The sequence below is a fragment of the Pleurodeles waltl genome, chromosome 6, assembly GCF_031143425.1.
Source record: "Pleurodeles waltl isolate 20211129_DDA chromosome 6, aPleWal1.hap1.20221129, whole genome shotgun sequence".
Taxonomy (NCBI): Eukaryota; Metazoa; Chordata; class Amphibia; order Caudata; family Salamandridae; genus Pleurodeles; species Pleurodeles waltl.
In genome coordinates, this window is record NC_090445.1 from 894637468 (window position 1) to 894658719 (window position 21252).

A 21252-nucleotide genomic window follows, 5' to 3' on the forward strand; every position below is an offset into this window, starting at 1 on the left:
GGGCCTTACTGCCGGCTAGCGTCGTTCCTTAAATATGGCGCCTGGCTGGCACCCAGGAATGGCGCTAGCCAGTGGTAAACTTAAAATCAGGGCCCAGGTGTGTCAGAGGTTTGCAGTAATAATGAATTTTAAGGCCAGGTTTTTATAGAGGGATTGTAGGATCGACTGAATGATCTCATGTAGTATAAAAATGATAATCACAGTCTTAAGCCTGAAAAAATAATGTACAAGGGCATTCCAAGGAAAGTGTTTAAGTTCAAGAGAATGACAATGTGAATCATAACTCTTAAACGAGTTCAGATCTTGTTGTGGCAGAAGAACCAAAAAAATTACCAATTACAACATAATATTGAATATAATTAAATGTGAGTGTGTGTGGCGAAAGGGGAAGGTGTTTTTTAATGTGCGTATAATTCCGTTGCTAGATGAGAAAACTGTTACAGGACTAGAGTACATTTTGTGCGAAAGTGCAAAAATCGGAGCACTTGCCTGCTCAGCAAGGTGGTTTTAATTACTGACATATGTGTCCTGTAACTTAAATTCCAGAAGAAGAAATTGGAGCTGTTGGTAGCTAGATTAATTTTTAACTCGCAGACCACTATTTAATTTACACGACAGTGCATCTATTTCTTAAGAAAATGCACAATTCTAAGCAATATTGTTCTACAAAACATTGCTTAAGGTAATGCTATTGGTCAGTGAATTGAAAGCGGCGTTTGCATTTCTTCCACATCGCACGTTTCTACCTAAATTAGTGGATTTTCGAGAATCAAAACTGGGATTCTTATGTTTGACACAGGTTCCAGATGTTTTTAAATTTGATCAGGAGGCGTCTTTCTTCAGCTGTTTATAATTTAAAAGAAGTTTTCTCAAGGAAACACTCTGGGAGCCACCCAAATGACCTTCTGTAATGGCTCCGTGTGCTTAATGAGAGCAACTTGAATTACTATTTTCCCTCAGAAGTGCAATAAATTACAGGAAGGGTAAGTGTATACTAGTGTTTTATTTGGTGTCCTTGTGCTTTACATTTTAGATCTAAAGATGTCAAAACCAATTTTTAAGAGTCCTTTCCGTTATGGGATCCATGTTTCTATTACCCTTTATACTTCAACTTTATTCCAGCCATTTGCAGTATTCATGTTAAGTAAGCAATTGAATTGAGAGCACTGACCAAAACCCGCATGCTTTTACTTTCACAGTACACCCTGAGACATTGGTGGACACAGTCCTGGCATTGCTTTAAGTGGTCTGACACATATTTGCACGTTTTATAGCTGCTTTGGGAGGTATAGCGTAGCAAGGGGCCTAATCATGTTTTGAAACTTCAAAATTGCAATATATACTGTTCAACATTTTCAAATGTGTTCTGGCGAAGAAAGAGGCCCTTTTGCATATATATGAATTAGTTAGGAACCTTTGGTGTTTTCTGTATATGAAATAAAAGGATGTCTTGGAAGAATTGTAGCAGAGGCAAGTGTTGGCACAGTGAGGGATCAATGGTAAGAGCCTGAATATAACACTGCCGACCATGCAACAGATACATAGTGGGTAACTCCATCAAATGGTTCTGTGGTGGCCTTGAGGGGTCCTGGTGACATAAACCAGGAGTCCTAACCCGCCTGATTTATATATTTCACCAGAACTCCAAGATGACAATATAGGAACATATCACGTATTTCCCTTTATTCATTTTTATATTGCATGTTTATTTCATGCAGTTTCAATGAAACACTCTTTTTTAAAATAAAATAGGGACATGTTTATTGATAACAACAAGTGTAATATTGGATAAAACTCATTGTATGTAATAAAAAGAGCAATCAATTATTGATTTAAATATGCAGTTTAAAGAAAACGGAATTGCAACAAAAAAAACACTTTGTTAAGAAGCGCATTTACCTCGAGAAGTCGGAAACTTTTGAAGATGCTGCCACCAGCAAGGTCCAGTTAACAATTGTCCTTGATTTCAGTTAGAGCGTTCAGATTTGTCCATGATTTTGTGAATATGCCTTTGATTAAACGGTGGGCAACGGTGAAGCGAAGAGACTTTTAAAGCATATTCTACAATGTTCAGCTATCAATGGGTTCTGACTGCAATTAAAATATTCACGTTTTGCTTAGGGTTAATGAATAGACAATGGCCAATGGTGAAGCTCTGTAAAATGTTTTGGGTCTGTCGTTCTTATCTAAAGACTAATTAGACGTAGGTAGAGCAATTAAGATTCAATATAGGTTGGTTTTTGCAAAATAATAACTTAAAACACTGCTTTAGTGAAATAAATATTGTCTGAAGATCATGATTGAAAATTATTCAATAATAATGATAGCTATTCACTACATTACAAATCAAACTATGCATTACAAATGTCAGACAGCAATTTGGAAAACATGTCCGCTCTGTGTCAGTCTACGTTTCGGTGAAGAATTCGGTTCAGGAGTTTCTAGGAAGAAACAATGAGAGTTAAATACTTACTTAACAAATAGGTTAATTAATAGTTTATAAACAGATGCTCATCAAATATGAAGCACAGATGAATACATCACAATGTCCAATACGTGACAGCCAATCTAAAAGATACAGTGTGTCCTATCACGCTCTTTCATACATCATGAATTACAAAATTCTAGCTTATTAAGTATGTTTACAATCTTTTTACTTATATTATAATGGTTAAGCACTGGAATTACACACACTTCAATAGACACTTGATTTATAAGGGGATGCATCATATCCTCCGTTAAAAGTATACTATAACGAATGAATAAAGTGAGGTACACATTGTTCTGACTACTTTTATATTCCTACCCTTAAGCAGCATTTGGGCCACAACCTCGAATTCACAGTTACTCAAGCTACATTGTAGATCCGTCCTTTCCCCGTTTATGCTCAAAGAAGGTATCCATAATTGTATCAGTAATTGTGTGCTCAGAATTCAACGCATGAATTACAAATATGTACAAACTGCAGACTGAGAACAATAGCATTGTCTGAGCAGAAACCAAGGTCAAAATGAATACCTTCATGAGAGGTTGTTTGAGGCAGGCCTCAAATATGCCTTTACATAGGGCCCTCATTCACAACCATATTCCAGTTAGAATGGTAAATAGAGAATTATTAAATCATTTCTGAATGATTGTAAAGAAAGGAGTGGCTGCACCATTCAAAATGCAGGCTTGTGCAGTGCTAGCTTCCACAATTGGAAACTCTAAGACATATAGGGATTCCTTTTGAGTTTGAAGGGAACTGAAATATCTCGAGTTTCCAGAGGAAACTCTAAGTTCTGGCTGAATTCCCTTTTGATGGAGGACATTTGGCCATTGAATTCGAAATTTTCTGCCAGAAATTGGATAATGTTCTGTTCACTTCAAAAACTAAATGAGGCCTTCAGATATTAAGGGCCTCCATCGGAATGTTGCAGGTGGCACCATAGCCCACCAGGTCAGTGCAGGCTCTGGCCTCAGCTCCCCAAGCGGAGGACCAACTGCCATATTTAGAAATCCCTGTCAGGAAAGTGAGAAACTTGTGCCTATCTAGCGATCTCTGTCAGGCAGGTGGGTATCTGGTCCCTTCAGCTGCTTTGCTGAAGGCAATTAAGCTTTTCTAATCTGGTAACATGTTAGATGTATCCACTCTGCTATGTTTTCTTGTATTTTGAAAAGAAACTCCCAAACATTTCCAAAAAACAAAAGTCTCTCTTGCACATTGCGTTTTGTGCTTGAGTATGTAGGTCATTGCGTGATTTGCTACCATGTATCTCTGTGTCTTACTTGGTAGTCCTGTTATGGACAATGTGTAATGGTTGCCATGCCCTAAATAGGGTCTAAGAACTGCCATATTGACCTAAAATCCACATGGTAGGCAAATCGTCTCTGAAGGTGCCCAGTTTGATGGGGTGAGACTCTAAACAACTCATGACTTGTGGAAGAGCTTAGGAGCGCAAAAGTGAAGGTACATCTGGTTATTGTATTGTATTGTATTGTATTGTAATCATATTTATATAGCGCTTACTACCCCTGACGAGGCGTCAAAGCGCTTTTCGATGAGTAGCACGCTACTTCGGTACCCAACAAGAATTAGTGATGGATTAGTATAATTTAATAAGGAGTACAGTTTTAGTATTATTATGAGTTAATTTGAGTTGCGGATATGAGAGTTTGTTAGTTAGATTGACTGGAGTAATGGAGGGGTGGAGGATGAAAGAAATCCAGAAGTGTTAATTGGGAGTTTATCCTTCATTTACTCAATCCAAAGGCTTGAGATGAATAAAAGGGGAGCGCAGGGGAAAGAGGACGTGGAAGGGTTAGGGAGAGCATAGTAGCAGGGTGAGATGAATGCAGGAGAATTTAGTAGGGTTGTGTGGGAGGTCACAGAGGTAGAGTGAGGTTTGGTGAGTTAGATGTGGAGGTGGAGGGAAGAGCTTAGGCAGAGATATTTAGGAGATGAAAGTGGTCGAAGGGATTTGGGATGAGTCCGAGTGAGAAAGGAGGATAGTTTGATAGAGACATGACATAAGAGTGATGAGAAGATAAGTGTGATAAAAAGAGAGCAGAAATTCGTAGATATCTAGTATAACAACCCAAAAAAACCAGGAGCCATGCAATGATCCACAAACATGCCAGGCACAGAAACAACATATACACATACATACACATATATATATATATATATATTTGTACACACACACACATGAATACACACACATATGCACATAGAATACATAATTAGAATCATGGGTAAAAAATACTTAGTCAGACAGGTTTGAAAGAGTGTGTGTGTATTTTATTGTTATTGGTTTAGTTTCTGTAAAATGAGCATTGTGGCCTACCCAACCGGAGTATTTTCTACGAGTATGTCAGTAAGCGTTACCTAGCATGTTTTATACGCCCCGTATATATTGTACACTAAGGGTACGTGATGGGCCACGGGGTAAACGTCTCCAGCAACCTTGTGTGCCTTTGGCAATGTGATTGTTACTAGTGCGTCTTTGTGGAGATGTCATTGTGCTTCTGAGCATCAACAACGCACCACCGGAATCGGCGGTAAAACGCATTGGGGTCATTTTGGAAAGCTGTCCATCATCCTGGTAAAAGCGGGAATTCCTTTACCTACTTCGAGGTGGACGGGGGCGTGGCTCAGCGGGCGGAGCTTACAGGTGCTTTATAAAGGGAGAACCTTCTACTCTGTCTCCAGCAGAGGAAGATAGAACCCGCGCGTCTCAGTCAGATACAGATTACGCTCCAGTACATCATCAGTTCACCTCCAGGATGGATTCTAGATCTTTTTCTGCTATGGGATCTCTGAGCACACAGCCTTGCTTTATCTTTGCCAAGCCCAAGAGTTAGGGTGGCTTGTCCTTTCCAGAAGCTGAGCTTTAACTGCGGCACCTGCTACGATTATATTTTGTAAGTGCTTCCTTTGAGGTTTAGTTTCTGTAAAATGAGCATTGTGGCCTACCCAACCGGAGTATTTTCTACGAGTATGTCAGTAAGCGTAACCTAGCATGTTTTATACGCCCCGTTTATATTGTACACTAAGGGTACGTGATGGGCCACGGGGTAAACGTCTCCAGCAACCTTGTGTGCCTTTGGCAATGTGATTGTTACTAGTGCGTCTTTGTGGAGATGTCATTGTGCTTCTGAGCAGCAACAACGCACCACCGGAATCGGCGGTAAAACGCATTGGGGTCGTTTTGGAAAGCTGTCCATCATCCTGGTAAAAAGCGGGAATTCCTTTACCTACTTCGAGGTGGACGGGGCGTGGCTCAGCGGGCGGAGCTTACAGGTGCTTTATAAAGGGAGAACCTTCTACTCTGTGTCTCCAGCAGAGGAAGATAGAAACCGCACGTCTCAGTCAGATACAGATTACGCTCCAGTACATCATCAGTTCACCTCCAGGATGGATTCTAGATCTTTTCCTGCTATGGGATCTCTGAGCGCACAGCCTTGCTTTATCTTTGCCAAGCCCAAGAGTTAGGGTGGCTTGTCCTTTCCAGAAGCTGAGCTTTAACTGCAGCACCTGCTACGATTATATTTTGTAAGTGCTTCCTTTGAGGTTTAGTTTCAGTAAAATGAGCATCGTGGCCTACCCAACCGGAGTATTTTCTACGAGTATGTCAGTAAGCGTGACCTAGCATGTTTTATACGCCCGTTTATATTGAACACTAAGGGTACGTGATGGGCCACGGGGTAAACGTCTCCAGCAACCTTGTGTGCCTTTGGCAATGTGATTGTTACTAGTGCGTCTTTGTGGAGATGTCCTTGTGCTTCTGAGCATCAACAACGCACCACCGGAATCGGCGGTAAACGCAGTGGGGTCGTTTTGGAAAGCTGTCCATCATCCTGGTAAGAGGCGGGAATTCATTTACCTACTTCGAGGGTGGACGGGGCGTGGCTCAGTGGGCGGAGCTTACAGGTGCTTTATAAAGGGAGAAACCTTCTACTCTGTGTCTCCAGCAGAGGAAGATAGAACCCGCACGTCACCGTCAGATACAGATTACGCTCCAGTACATCATCAGTTCACCTCCAGGATGGATTCTAGATCTTTTTCTGCTATGGGATCTCTGAGCGCACAGCCTTGCTTTATCTTTGCCAAGCCCAAGAGTTAGGGTGGCTTGTCCTTTCCAGAAGCTGAGCTTCAACTGCGGCACCTGCTACGTTTATATTTCTAAGTGCTTCCTGTTGAGGTTTAGTTTCTGTAAAATGAGCATCGTGGTCTACCCAACCGGAGTATTTCTACGAGTATGTCAGTAAGCGTTACCTATCATGTTTTATACGCCCTGTTTATATTGTACACTAGGGGTACGTGATGGGCCACGGGGTAAACGTCTCCAGCAACCTTGTGTGCCTTTGGCAATGTTATTGTTACTAGTGCATCTTTGTGGAGATGTCCTCGTGCTTCTGCGCATCAACAACGCACCACCTGAATCGGCGGTAAAAACGCAGTGGGGTCGTTTTGGAAAGCTGTCCATCATCCTGGTAAAAGGTGGGAATTCCTTTACCTACTTCGAGGGTGGACGGGGCGTGGCTCAGCGGGCGGCGCTAACAGGTGCTTTATGAAGGGAGAAACCTTCTATTCTGTGTCTCCAGGAGAGGAAGATAGAAACCGAGCGTCACAATCAGATACAGATTACGCTCCAGTACATCATCAGTTCACCTCCAGGAAGGATTCTAGATCTTTTCCTGCTATGGGATCTCTGAGCGCATAGCCTTGCTTTATCTTTGCCAAGCCCAAGAGTTAGGGTGGCTTGTCCTTTCCAGAAGCTGAGCTTCAACTGCGGCACCTGCTATGTTTATATTGTACACTAGGGGTACGTGATGGGCCACGGGGTAAAAACGTCTCCAGCAGCCTTGTGTGCCTTTGGCAATGTTATTGTTACTAGTGCGTCTTTGTGGAGATGTCCTCGTGCTTCTGCGCATCAACAACGCACCACGTGAATCGGCGGTAAACGCAGTGGGGTCGTTTTGGAAAGTTGTCCATCATCCTGGTAAAAGGCGGGAATTCCTTTACCTACTTCAAGGGTGGACGGGGCGTGGCTCAGCGGGCGGAGCTTACAGGTGCTTTATAAAGGAAGAGCCTTCTACTCTGTGTCTCCAGCAGAGGAAGATAGAACCCGCGCGTCACAGTCAGATACAGATTACGCTCCAGTACATCATCAGTTCACCTCCAGTATGGATTCTAGATCTTTTTCTGCTATGGGATCTCTGAGCGCACAGCCTTACTTTATCTTTGCCAAGCCCAAGAGTTAGGGTGGCTTGTCCTTTCCAGAAGCTGAGCTTCAACTGCGGTACCTGCTACGATTATATTTGTAAGTGCTTCCTTTGAGGTTTAGTTTCTGTAAAATGAGCATCGTGGCCTACCCAACCGGAGTATTTTCTACGAGTATGTCAGTAAGCGTAACCTAGCATGTTTTATACGCCCCGTTTATATTGTACACTAAGGGTACGTGATGGGCCATGGGGTAAATGTCTCCAGCAACCTTGTGTTCCTTTGGCAATGTGATTGTTACTAGTGCGTCTTTGTGGAGATGTCCTTGTGCTTCTGAGCATCAACAACGCACCACCGGAATCGGCGGTAAACGCATTGGGGTCGTTTTGGAAAGCTGTCCATCATCCTGGTAAAAGGCGGGAAATTCTTTACCTACTTCGAGGGTGGACGGGCGTGGCTCAGCGGGCGGAGCTTACAGGTGCTTTATAAAGGGAGAACCTTCTACTCTGTGTCTCCAGCAGAGGAAGATAGAAACCGCGCGTCTCAGTCAGATACAGATTACGCTCCAGTACATCATCAGTTCACCTCCAGGATGGATTCTAGATCTTTTCTGCTATGGGATCTCTGAGCGCACAGCCTTGCTTTAGTTTCCAAAGAAACTATAAATAAATAGAAATATACATATAATCTGAAGAAAAAAAAATTATCCACATAGGCATATGCAGTTCATAGTTGTTTGAAAAAGGTGGTTATGAAGGAAAGAGCCAACTCTTGAGTAGTTTCCTGAAAACAAGAAAGTTATCTGTGGCTCTTATAGTTGGGGGTAATGAATTCCATAGTTTGGCTGCTTGGACGGAGAAGGATGTACCACCTACAGTCTTTTTCTTGTATGGTGGTGTTCTAAGGCGGGGTGCCAGTCTTGAGCGGAGGGTTCTTTGTTGGATGTATTTGGTAATTTTCTTTCTGATGAAAAGCGGTCCTGTTCCATGTATAGCTTTGTGGGTGATACAAAGCAGCTTGAAAGTGCATCTTCTGGCAACGGGTAACCAGTGTAGTGCTCTCAAGGCAGGGGAGATGTGGGCTTGCGGCTTTATATGTAGTAGTAGCCTGGCTGCGGAATTCTGGATACGTTGTAGTTTTTTCATAACAGATAGATGATGATCCATGGTAGAGGCTATTGGCATAATCCAGTTTGGATAATACAAGTGAGATAGTAGCTTGCACCTTATGTGGAAATCCGAGGTGAGGGAAAATGTGTCTTAAAGTCTTTAAGGTGATGAAGCTTGTGCGTGCTAATTTGTCTACTTGGGCATTCATAGTTAGTTTGGAATCCATGGTGATTCCTAGGTTTTTCACTTCCTTGGATAATTGAGGAGGTGGTCCGAGATCGTCAGGCCAGACGCACAGAGGGTCATAAAGTTTCCAGTCAGCACATATGAGTATTTCAGTTTTGGAGGTATTTAGTTTGAGATGGCTCCAGGTCATCCACTGATCAACGGCTCTGAGGCAACTGAAGATTTGAGAGTTTTCAATGTTTTTGGGGTCTTCTAATTGAAGTAGTATTTGTGTGTCATCTGCATAGTTGTAGCATGTGAGATGGAAATTATTGATCAGTTCTGGTAAAGATATCATGTAGATGTTAAAAAGCAAAGGTGAGATGATTGACCCTTGGGGGACCCCTGTTTTTGTGAGGTAGGGTTCGGATGAGAAGGGGGGTGAGTGGATGATATTTGCTCTTTTTTGGAGATAGGAAGTAATCCAGTCGAGTGCAATCCCTTGTATGCCGGCTTCGTGGAGTCTTTGAGTTAGGGTATCATGGTCAACCGTATCAAAGGCAGCTGAGAGGTCCAAGAGAAGTAGTGCAGCAACTCCATTTCGGTCAACTGTGTTTTTAAGATCGTCCCAGATTGCCATGAGTGCCGATTCAGTGCTTCTTCCTGGGCGGAATCCAGTTTGGAAGTCTGAAAGTATAGAATTGTCTTCAATGAATTGTGACATCTGGGCGAATGCTGCTCTTTCTATCAATTTGGCCAGGAAAGGTCCATTTGTGATAGGTCTGTAGTTGTTGGGGTCTTGCGGGTCTAGATTTGTTTTCTTTAATAATGGTCGTATGTATGCCTTTTTCAGGTCTGTAGGAAAAGTTCCTGAAGTTAAAGAGTTGTTGATGATTCTTCTTACAGGTGTGGCAGCGGAAGTAGATAGCAGGATGTTCTTGAAGATCTGTGGTGGGCAAGGGTCAGAAGGGCAACCAGAAGGTCTGCTTGATTTGACCAAATCCATAAATTCATCCTGGGATATTTGTTTGAAGGACTGTAGAGGTTGGGATGGTTTATTCTTAAAGGGTATTTTAGTAAAGGGGTTGGGGCTGATGGTTTTCTTCTGTTTTAAATAGGAGTCCAATGTATCTGCCTTGGTTGTGTAGTGAGTTGCCAATTTGTTTGTGAAATCTTGAGTGATGGGGTGACTTCCTTCCATGCATGTGGGTTTTCGAAATTCATTGAGAATTTTGTAAAATTCCTTGGTTGTAGATTGAGTATTTAGAATTCTGTCTCAGTAGTATCTTTTTTTAGCTTTTTTGATTGATGATTTGTATATCCTGTTAAGTTTGTGTAGCTGCAGTTTGTCTTGACTGTTGTTTGTTTTGAGCCAGGTCCACTGCAACTTTCTGATTTGTTTCTTTATCGTTTTAAGTTCTGTGTTTCTCCAAGGTGTTGGTTTTCTTTTGTCATGTTTAGTTTTTCTGAGTGGTATTAGGACATCAAAAGCTTCCTGTAGCCACTCATAAAGTTTAGGTACAGAATTGATTGTATCTAGATCTGTGTTTGCTGTTAGTTGTGTTTCTAAGTGATCCAAATTGAGTTTTCTCCATGGTCGATAGGTGTATGTATGTAAGTGGTTGTGGGGTGTGTTGATTTGTGGAGTTGTCTGTCGGAAAGTTATCAGATGGTGGGCTGACCAGATGGTTGGTGTGATGCTATGAATAGTAACAAGTTCAGGCTTAGCAAAAATTACATCTAGGATGTGACCAGCGATGTGTGTGGGATTGTGTACAATCTGATGTAGATTCAATGCGAGTAGGCCAGTGGTGATAGCTTTTGGCTGGGGCATATTGGGTTTGTCAAAACAAATGTTTAGGTCCCCAAGAATGTATAGATTGGAGTATAGTGTAATAAGGTTTGAGACTATGTCAAGAAAGGCATCTGGGAAAGTGGAGTTGTTAGGTGGAGGTCTGTAAAGGAGGAGAAAGTTACAGGTGGAAGTTGGAGTAGGGTGGCATCTGGTAAGGAGGGCTTCACAACCTTGTATGGAGATGTTGTCTGTTTTACTGAGGTTTATTGCCTGTTTGAATATAATAGCTAGTCCACCTCCTCTCTTGCCTATACGGTTTTGTGTGATGGTTTGATAGCCTGGAGGAAGGGCTTCGTGCAATACTGGTGCCATGTCATCTCCCAACCAGGTTTCCGTAATGAATAGTAAGTCAGGTTGTGTGTCTGTGAGAAGGTCGTAGATGTGGTGCTTGTTTTTTGAGAGTGATCGAGCATTTATGAGCTGGCAGTTTAGATAGGGTGTGTTAGTGGTAGTGTTGTTTTGTTTAGTAGAAGGGTAAGTAGTATAATGTGAGCTTGAAACAGGAGTGTTGCTAGTTGTGTTAACTGTTTGAGGCTCACAATAGTCTTGCTTTTCAACATAGTGTTCCTCTTCCAGCAGGTTAAGGAGGCATTTTGTTGGGTCTGTGTGTGTGGGTGGTGAACTTGGTGGCTGAGAGAGCCATGAGGAGTGTAGTGTTTTTTGTAGGGTAGTTTTATTATGAAACAAACAAGGGGATGCGAGGTTTCTATGAGTGGCATGTTTTTTATTTTGTTTGCGTTTGTTTAGTGTGGATGGAGTATGGGTTAGGGGTGGAGGAGGAGCATGTGGATCATGATGTAAAGCTCTAAATTGTGCAATGGAGGAGAGGCGACTGAAAGAAGGTTGCTGGGATGGGGTGCTTGTGGTAGGTGTTTGTGAAGAGTGGGGGGGTAGGGGTGGAGATAGGGTGGAATTTGTATCCTTTGTGTAGTCTTGGGGGTGAGAGTGGGTATGATGATGAGTGTAATGTAAGTTTGTGTTGCTTTGATGTGCTGATGTTTGTGGTTGGTATTGTTTTTGTGGAATAATGAGAGGGGCTATTGGTGTAGTTGTTTTTGGTGAGGGACTTGTATGTGAGTTAGTGCTGTTAAGTGGAATTTGAGTGTTAGATGGGGTGTTGATGTGTTTTGGAGATGAATGTGTGAGGTGTATATGAGGTGATGGATGTGTGTCAGGGAGATAAGTATTAGTTGAGATGACTGGAAGAGGTAATATGTGTGGTGGAGTGAAATGTGGGGATTGTATGGTTGTGTGTAATTGGTGAGCAGAGGGGAAGAGTGTGTGTAGATGAAGTGTTTGAAGGCAGGGTTTTGGCATTGTTATGAGTTCAGGCGGCCTGTGTGAAGCGAACAGCGGATAGTGTTTTTGGTTAGTATGTGTAGAGAGTGTGTATCTGGGAGACTGAAACTGAGAGAATTGTATGTTGTAGTTTTGTATTGTGTGGGCGGTGGCAGGTAGTGTTAGTGGGAGGGGACAGAGTAGTGTTTGCTGTGAGTATGAAGGTGTTTGACTGTAGTAGTTATGGGGTGTATGTGTATATGTGTTGTATGTAGGGTATTGTGTTGGGTGGTGGGGCAATGCAATATGTCTATGGTCAGTTTGTGATGCATGAGTTGGATATCTTTGCAGATAATGTGTTTGCATGTTGAGGGATGTGTTGGGGCAGAAACCATTCCTGGTGGAATGGGAATTGGGCAGCATTTCTGGCCCTAGTCCCTACCTGTCCTGAACAGGCCCAAACAGACAGCTGCCCTTGTCCTCTCCGCAGTATAGTAACCGCCCTATAAACAGCCTCCTCTCCTATCACTTACTGGCTGTATGTAGGAAGTTGGCTCTGTATATACTATTTCAAACTAAGAAATAGTGTGCACAGAGTTCAAGGGTTCTCCTTAGTGGTAAGATAGGGGCAAAATTAGATAATTCTAATGCTCTATTTTGTGGTAGTGTGGTCGGGCAGTAGGCTTATCAGAGGTTTGTGTTTAGCATTTGTTGTACACACACAGGCAATAAATGAGAAACACACACTCAAAGACTTACTCCAGGCCAATGGGTTTTTATACAGAAAAATATATTTTCTTAGTTTATTTTAAGAAGCACAGGTTCACGATTTGAAGTAAATACATAAAATGCAAGGTACTCCACACAGGTAAGTTAGTAACTTTGAATTTAAGCAATATCACATACAGTCTTTGATAAAATGGCAATAAGCTATTTTAAAAGTGGACAGTGCAAAAATCAACAGTTCCTGGGGGAGGTAAGTAAAGGTTAGATTGTGAGGTAAGTAAGACACTTACAAGTCTCAGTTCCTGGGCATTGGCAGCCCCCCGTTGGAGGTTCAAGGCAACCCCAAAATTACCACCCCAGCAGCTCAGGGCCGGTCAGGTGCAGAGGTCAAAGAGGTGCCCAAAACACATAGGCACCTTTGAAGAACAGGGGTGCTCTGGTTCCAGGCTGCCAGCAGGTAAGTACCTGCGTCCTAGGGGGCAGATCAGGGGTTTTTTGTAGAACACTGGGAGGTGGGGAGTGGGGAGGGGGTGACACAAGTAGAAACACAAAACACACCCTCAGCAGCACAGGGGTGGCCGGTGCAGTGTGCAAAGCTGGCGTTGGGTTTCAGATAGGAAACAATGGAGGGACCCGGGGGTCACTCTAGCGGAGCAGGCAGGCACAGGGGGTGCTTCTCGGAACAGCCACCACCTGGGCTAGGCAGAGGGTCGCCTGGGGGTCACTCCTGCACTGAGGTTCCGTTTCTTCAGGTCCTGGGGGTTGCAGGTGCAGTGCTGGTTCCAGGTGTCGGGTCTCTTGTAACAGGCAGTCGCGGTCAGGGAAAGCCTCTGGATTCTCTCTGCAGGCGTCGCTGTGGGGGCACAGGGGGGTCGTCTCAGGCTACTTATGGTGTCGCAGTCGCCGGGGAATCCTCCCTGTGGTGTTTGTTCTCTGGATCTCGAGCCGGGGGTGTCGCGTGCGGAGTCTCAAGCTTCCGGCGGGAAGAGGGAGTCCTTTAAAAGTTGCTTCTTTGTTGCAAAGAAGTTGCAGTTATTGAGCAGAGCCGCTGCTCACTGGAGTTTCTTGGTCTTTTAGTCCAGGGCAGTCCTCTCAGGCTTCAGAGGACGCTGGTCCCTGTCGGATGCGTCGCTGGTTGCAGGTTTCGAGTCAGGAGACAAGCCAGTAGGGCTGGGGCCAAAGCATTTGTTGTCTTCCGTCTTCTCTGCAGGACTTGTAGGTCAGCAGTCCTAGTTTCATCAGGTATCTGATTTCCTTGGTTCTCGGGTGCCCCTAAATACTAAATGTAGGGGTGTGTTTAGGTCTGGGAGGGCAGTAGCCAATGGCTACTGACCTGGAGGGTGGCTACACCTTCTTTGTGCCTCCTCCCTGAGGAGAGGGGAGCACATCCCTAATACTATTGGGGAAATCCTCCAAACTCAAGATGGAGAATTTCTAAAGGCAGGGGTCACCTCGGCTCAGGACACCTTAGGGGCTGTCCTGACTGGTGGGTGACTCCTCCTTGATTTTCTAATTATCTCCTCCAGCCTTGCTGCCAAAAGTGGGGGCAGTGGCCGGAGGGGCGGGCATCTCCACAAGCTGGGATGCCCTGGGGCACTGTAACAAAAGGGGCGACCCTTTGAGGCTCACTGCCAGGTGTTACCGTTCCTGCAGGGGGAGAAGTGAAGCACCTCTACCCAGTACAGGCTTTGTCCCTGGCCACAGAGTGACAAGGGCACTCTCCCCATGTGGCCAGCAACTTGTCTAGTTTGTGACAGGCTGGCAGGACCTGGTCAGCCTACACTAGAAGTCGGATTGGTATTTAGGGGGCATCTCTAAGAGGCCCTCTGGGTGCATGTTACAATAAATTGCACACTGACATCAGTGTGGATTTATTGTGCTGAGAAGTTTGATACCAAACGTCCCAGATTTCAGTGTAGCCATTATGAAAAAGTGGAGTTTGTGTTTGACAAACTCCCAGACCATATACTCTTATGGCTACCCTGCACTTACAATGTCCAAGGTTTTGCTTAGACACTGTAAGGGATAGTGCTCATGCACATATGCCCTCACCTGTGGTATAGTGCACCCTGCCTTAGGGATGTGAGGCCTGCTAGTGGGGTGACTTACCTATGCCATAGGCAGTGTGAGGTTGGCATGGAACTCTGAGGGGAGTGCCATGTCGACTTAGTCATTTTCTCCCCACCAGCACACACACACACTGTGAAGCAGTGTGCACGTGCTGAGTGAGGGGTCCCCAGGGTGGCATAATACACGCTGCAGCCCTTAGAGACTTTCCCTAGCATCAGGACCCTTGGTACCAGGGGTACCAGTTTCACAGGACTTATCTGAGTGCCAGGGCCGTGCCAATTGTGGAAGCAAAGATACAGTTTAGGGAAAGAACACTGGTGCTGGGGCCTGGTTAGCAGGGCCCCAACACACTTTCAATCAAAACTTAGCACCAGCAAAGGCAAAAAGTTAGGGGGAACCATGCCACGGAGGCATTTCCTTACACTGTATGCTTGTTTTTGAACCTGTATAGTGCTCTGCTGCTATTTGGTCTGGATTTGTGCTGTACAAATACATACACGGTGGGAGCAAAATGAGAACAAAAACTTCCAATAGGACCGAAAAGCACTGTGTGTCAAAAATAAAGGTACAGATGACATCTATGAACTGCTTCCAAAGTGCTGTATTAAGGTGACAGCCACACTGGGAATACTTGCTCTTTTGTCATTTGCAGTTTTTAACTCCAAACAAAAGACAGATCCTGTGTTGATCAGCTAGAAGCAGGCTGGCTGCTCTGATAAACTTTGACAACGTTTTTAGCTAGTTTTAACTTACATGCTATTGACATGACATTGACTATTGCTGTGTGAATCATGTACACTACAGTATATGTCACCTATTCCTAATATTAAATCTAGTTACAAATACATTCATGAATTATCTGTGTTTGTTATTTACAGTTCAAATGTAAATTTGAACATTTACATGTAAATATTTCAAAAATGTCTATAGTAGAAAGCACGTATGTGGAACTAGGTCAACCCAAATCTAATTTACATAATATTTAATGACACTATAGATTTCAGAACTAAAATGCTTATGTTTTACTTCTTAAAATGGATAATTCAGTTTTTCTTGTCACCAGTGATCTTCTAAAAGTTGGAACAATGTATTTCCAGACGTTTTCTTTCCATGATTAGTGCAATCTCTCTTATTTCGTGCTGACCCAGGATGAGCCAGTGGTTTGAAACCTTAGATCTATATATGTATCAAATCTTAATTGACGACCTGGTTGATACATAAGGAAGTTTCTGACGAATACAATAAAATGTATAAAGCGTGGGGCTGCTTCCGAATGGACGGCAGACAGCACACAACCAGTCCCATGGACAGAAGGCCAAGCCATTAAAACAATAAGTCTTCAGACTTTTCCTGGAAGCAGATTCAGATGTGGCAAAACTAAGTGCAGTTCTAAGCAAGTTCCAAGGTTTCGCCATTAAAAACACAAAGTATCTACCACCTCTTCTAGCCTTGCGAACCACAGGGGTGTACAGGAGTTTTGAGGTGTTAGACCTCAAGAATCTGCCCTGGCATTAGGCCTTAAGCATTCTCCTTAAATACAAAGGGCATTTCTGCTCAAAGTCTCTATAGGTGAAAATGAGTGACGTGAATATGATGCAGCTAGCAGTAGGCAACCAGTGCAGCTGGCGTAAATGGAACAATGCTGGCAGGCACACTGGAATTTTAAAGTCGCGCAGCAGCATTTTGAAAATTCTGCAGGCGATGCAATAGGTAGGCTGGCTCTAATTTTGAGGTGACCAAGGAATGGATAACGGTCTTCCAGGCAGCTACCGGAACCAGATGCAGCATCCTCCTGAGGGACTTCATGGTTGCAGAGCAGCTAGCAGAAACCACTTTAAATTGTGGCTCTAAAGACAGGGCAGTATCAAATTTGAAGCCTAGGTTTCTCACACAGGAGGATGGAACAGGATGCGCTCCAAGATCCAAAGGCCACCAGTTGTGCGAATCAGGGTACTGACTGACTCAATTTAAGGCAGCTATCACTCATCCAATCGACAATGACCTCAGGTCCATCTTCAATCAAATCAATCAGGAATTTGTAAAGCGCACTACTCACTCGTGAGGGTCTCAAGCCACTGAGGAAACGGGGGGGGTGGGGATTTAAGTGGGGAAGGTGCTCCTACTGCTCGAACAGCCAGGTCTTGAGAAGTTTCCTGAAGGTAAGGAGGTCTTTGGTCTGGCACAGGTGGGTGGGAAAGGTATTCCACGTTCTGGCGGCGAGGTGCAAGAATGATCTACCGCTGGTTGTAGTGTGCAGACGCTTGGACGGTTGCGAGGGTGAGTTTGGCAGAGCGGCGATGCCGTGTCGGGTTGTAGAAGGAGAGTCGTCTGTTGAGGTATTCTGGTACGGTATAGTGCAGTGCTTTGTGAGCGTGGGTGAGGAGTGTGAAGGCGATTCTCTTGTTGACTGGGAGACAGTGCAGGTTTTTCAGGTGGTCTGTGATGTGGCAGTGGCAGTGGTGGGGGATGTCCAGGATGAGGCGTGCGGAGGCGTTCTAAATGCGTTGCAGCCTCTTCTGTAGTTTGGCCGTGGTTACTGCGCAGAGGGGACTGCCATAGTCCAGCTTGCTGCTTACGAGGGCTTGGGTGACTGTTCTGGTTTCAGTGGGTATCCATTTGTAGATCTTTCAGAGGGTGTTGAAGCAGGAGGAGTAGATGGCGTTGACTTGCTGGGTCATGGATAGTGAGGGGTCCAAGATGAATCCTAGGTTGCATGCGTGGTCGGTGGGAGTCGGAGTGGTTCTGAGTGGCAGGCCACCAGGAGTCATCCCATGCAGAGGGGGTTGAGCCGAAGATGAGGACTTCTGTCTTGTCGGAATTGAGTTTGAGGCAGCTGCTCTCCATCCATTCGGCAATGGCCTTCAATCCTTCATGGAGGTAGGTCTTGGCGGAGTCCTTGGTGAGGGAGAGGATCAGCTAGGTGTCGCCGGCTTACGAGATGATGTTGAGATTGTGGGATCGGGCCATGTTAGCGAGCGGGACCATGTAGACATTGAAGAGGGTCGGGCTGAGGGACGAACCCTGGGGTACGCCGCAGATGATTTCAGTGGCCTCCGAGCGGAATGGTGGGAGGCGGACTCTCTGGGTTCTGCCGGTGAGAAAGGAGGTGACCCAGTCCAGGGCTCTGTCGCAGATTCCAGCACTGCTGAGGCGTGAGCGTAGGGTGTGGTGGCAGACAGTGTCAAATGCAGCTTAAAAGAATTGAAAGCGTCTGTCACCTTTCCCTGAAAGTCAGGAGGAGCTGGGTGTCATCAGCAAACGAAATCACCTTCAGACCCCAGAATTAAACAATGTTTGCCAAGGGTTCCAAATAATCATGAAAAAGGGTACGACTCAAGGCAGACCCCTGGAGTACCCCAAAATCAAGAGGCTTCGCAGCAGAAGTAAAAGGGCCAAGAAATACTACTCAAGGCCAGTCTTCAAGATAAGATTTAATCCAGGCCCACGCATGTCCCCGGACTCCAATATTTTTCAACCTTTTCAGTAAGATAGGGTGAGAAATTGTATCAAATGCGGACGACAAATCCAAGAGTACTACCATCCCCACTGCATCCTGATCAAGATTAGAAGAGCTATGAAAACTCATAAGGCCTTTTTTGTACACCAATTTTGCTGACTTATCATAGGACTTCCGCCATCTACGTTCAAGCTGTTTACAATAAGTCCTCTCCTCTCTTAAGGCATCCAAAAACCAAGGAGCCAATGGCCTGGATCGGTTTTGATCTATCAATCTCACCAGGCAATAAGATCTAAGGCTAAGAAAGCCAATTGTCCACCTGCTCTAAATCCAGATCAAGACCTGAGAATACTAGAAAAGTCAATTGAAGAGCCTCAGAAAAAAAAAAAAAAAAAGTTCCAATATTTGGCACCAAGATCTGTAAGATTTCCGAAGTGGAGTCTGAAGAGTTGTTGTCCTGATGGTAACAATCTTAAAAGGAAGCAAAAAGTGGTCAGACCAAATCGATTTACACGCCGTACTTATAAGAACCTTCAGATTTACCATAAATTAAAGGAAACTACACAAACTACTGCAAAAAACTAGACTCTGCAATTATTTTTTTGATAAACAATGATGGCTAAAGTGTATGTTTACATACAGTCTGTAGTCCACTGAAATGGTAAAGTAAAGTCAAATGTAAAGTAAAGTCAAATTCTGTCATTGCTATAGTAGATCAGAGGATGATCTTAAAAGAAGCTTACACTCTGCTCCTCAAACCGTGACTCTCATAGATGAGAGGGTGTACAGATCAACTTCAGCAGGTGCTTTGCAGTATCAAAGGATGAAATGAATTACTGCAGAATAGAGAATGAACACTATTCCTCCCATAGTCCCTAGGTCAACAGCAGTGTCTGACATGGCTTTTCTGAAAGCCCTTTTAACAGAAACATCTACACACACGCTGTGAATTAGGTTTCTCAGGGCATGTGTATTAGTTTGACAAAAGTTAGTGATCTCTTGCTTTGAAGCTACATTTGTGCTAAACAGATCTCATATATAAACAACACAAAGCACTTTTTCCAGCTATGAACTAAAAATCAGAGTCAGTCCGAGATACCCTTATTTAAACTCATCATTAACTTAAGGAGATAACTAGGGCATTTAAACTTCTGGATAACTTCTTAGCACACATTCACAATCCAGCCAGTTTTATGTGCTCCCATGGATATGGAAACAGAAATGAATAATCATGCAAATTGGACTTTTCCCAGGGATTCAGGAACGTGTATAAATCCTTGTCTAGCAAACTGCCGTAATACTAGAATAAGTCCAGGCTTGTGGGGAGAGTGAATAGTATATGAAGAACATAAACCCCGAAAAACTCTCTGATTTTGAAGAAAGGTTTCAGAGGGAACAGAAATATTACGAAATACTTTATTTTGCTAAAACTACTGTGAAATACGAGTCAATAGCTAGTTCTTTCCAACTACGCCACCTCATCAAGTATCTATCAAATTATGGAAAATAGTTAAATGTGACTGTCAAGGTAACCAGCTTAAGTACTACAACTATGAAACTATATTGTTTTAAGAAGATCTATTAAAAATATGCTTATTAAAATATACCTCCTTATTTTGTTTAAAATTTACATAGAGTTATCCTTAAAAAACAATATTAAAAACAGGAGATGTGATCCCATTATACAACATCTGTGCGTTACCACTTTGCCAGTTATTTTACTTTCCTTGGAAAATGAATAGCCAGAATAGCTGATGTAACTTTTTACAGAGAAAAGAAAGAGGACATTTAGGTTTTAAAAAAGAAGATACCTTTGACAGAGGCTGGATGACAGTGAATGGCTCATTTACCGCTTCCCTGCCATATAACTGGATAGAGATTTTGAGTTCTTACCTCAGGTAAGTGCTTCTCATCTAGATCTTCAGTTAACTTTTTGGAGAGTAATTTGTAAAACATTACGTCCAAACCTTTAAAAGGAATTCTTATGGGAATTTAAATACTTTCAATCCTAAAATGTTGGGAGTAAATGTAATGGAAAGAAATCCTTTCTTGCAGGAAAGCACATTGGAATCTGAAAATTCTCCAGCTGCAGTAATGCCCTGACACATAACTTGTGAGTTTTTCCCTACAGGTAATAGACTCCCATTCATTAGCTGGCATTGACTGTTATAGTTTCTTCCGTCATGATCACAAATGTGCTTAAAAATGTTTTTTATTTTATTACTCTGCTTCTATTTTCTCCTTTGGTTTTAGGATTCGCCTACAAAGCGCTTTCACTGTGTTTGTGAAATCTTTTGTATTTAATACATCTTAAAATGGGCTTACATCCCGCCCCTATTTCTTGTTTGTGTGCTTGCCACTTTATTTTCCTCCGTTTCTATTAGTTGTAGGGTTCTATTTCCTATTGTTCCTTGTCTGTTCTCTTATCAGTGTCCTGTGGCCCACGTACTCATTTTCATCCGTTTTGGCGGTTGGAACTTTTTTTATTAGGTTAGGCCTGCACATCGTGGCTGCGCGCATGTAAAGCATGCTTGTTTACTTTTCAGCCCCTTCACCCCTGCCCTCCTCCTGTTCTCCGCAGTATCAATATCCACCCCCGCCAGTCATGCCAGCCACTGCCCTACAATCTTTTCAAATTCGACCATCTCCCTTCATCCATTTGTTTTAAACCCCCCACAAATGCTCTTTACCCACCCTAGAGCCCTCCTCCAGCTGCACATTCATTGTTCCACACCCCCCTCGCTGTTTTGAGACCTTGCACATAAAAATTAAAATGCTATTATGTCGCGGTCAGCAATGGCCGTGCCACGGCTCTTTGTTTTTAATTTGTTTAAGCTAGTTTAAAAAGCACATTAACAAAGCCAAATATATTATGCATTTGGCTCGG

The 21252-nt window shown here is 43.5% G+C and overlaps 1 protein-coding gene across 1 annotated transcript in view; it reads right to left on the minus strand.

The window, feature by feature from the left end:
* Nucleotides 1–1651: 1651 nt before the first annotated feature.
* Nucleotides 1652–21252, minus strand: part of C6H10orf90 (chromosome 6 C10orf90 homolog) — a 655134-nt gene continuing 635533 nt past the window's right edge. The window contains exon 9 of the mRNA XM_069242456.1: nt 1652–2441. Coding sequence (XP_069098557.1) covers nt 2403–2441 — 39 coding nt within the window. The 3' untranslated portion in view covers nt 1652–2402. The remainder of the gene's footprint in view (nt 2442–21252) is intronic.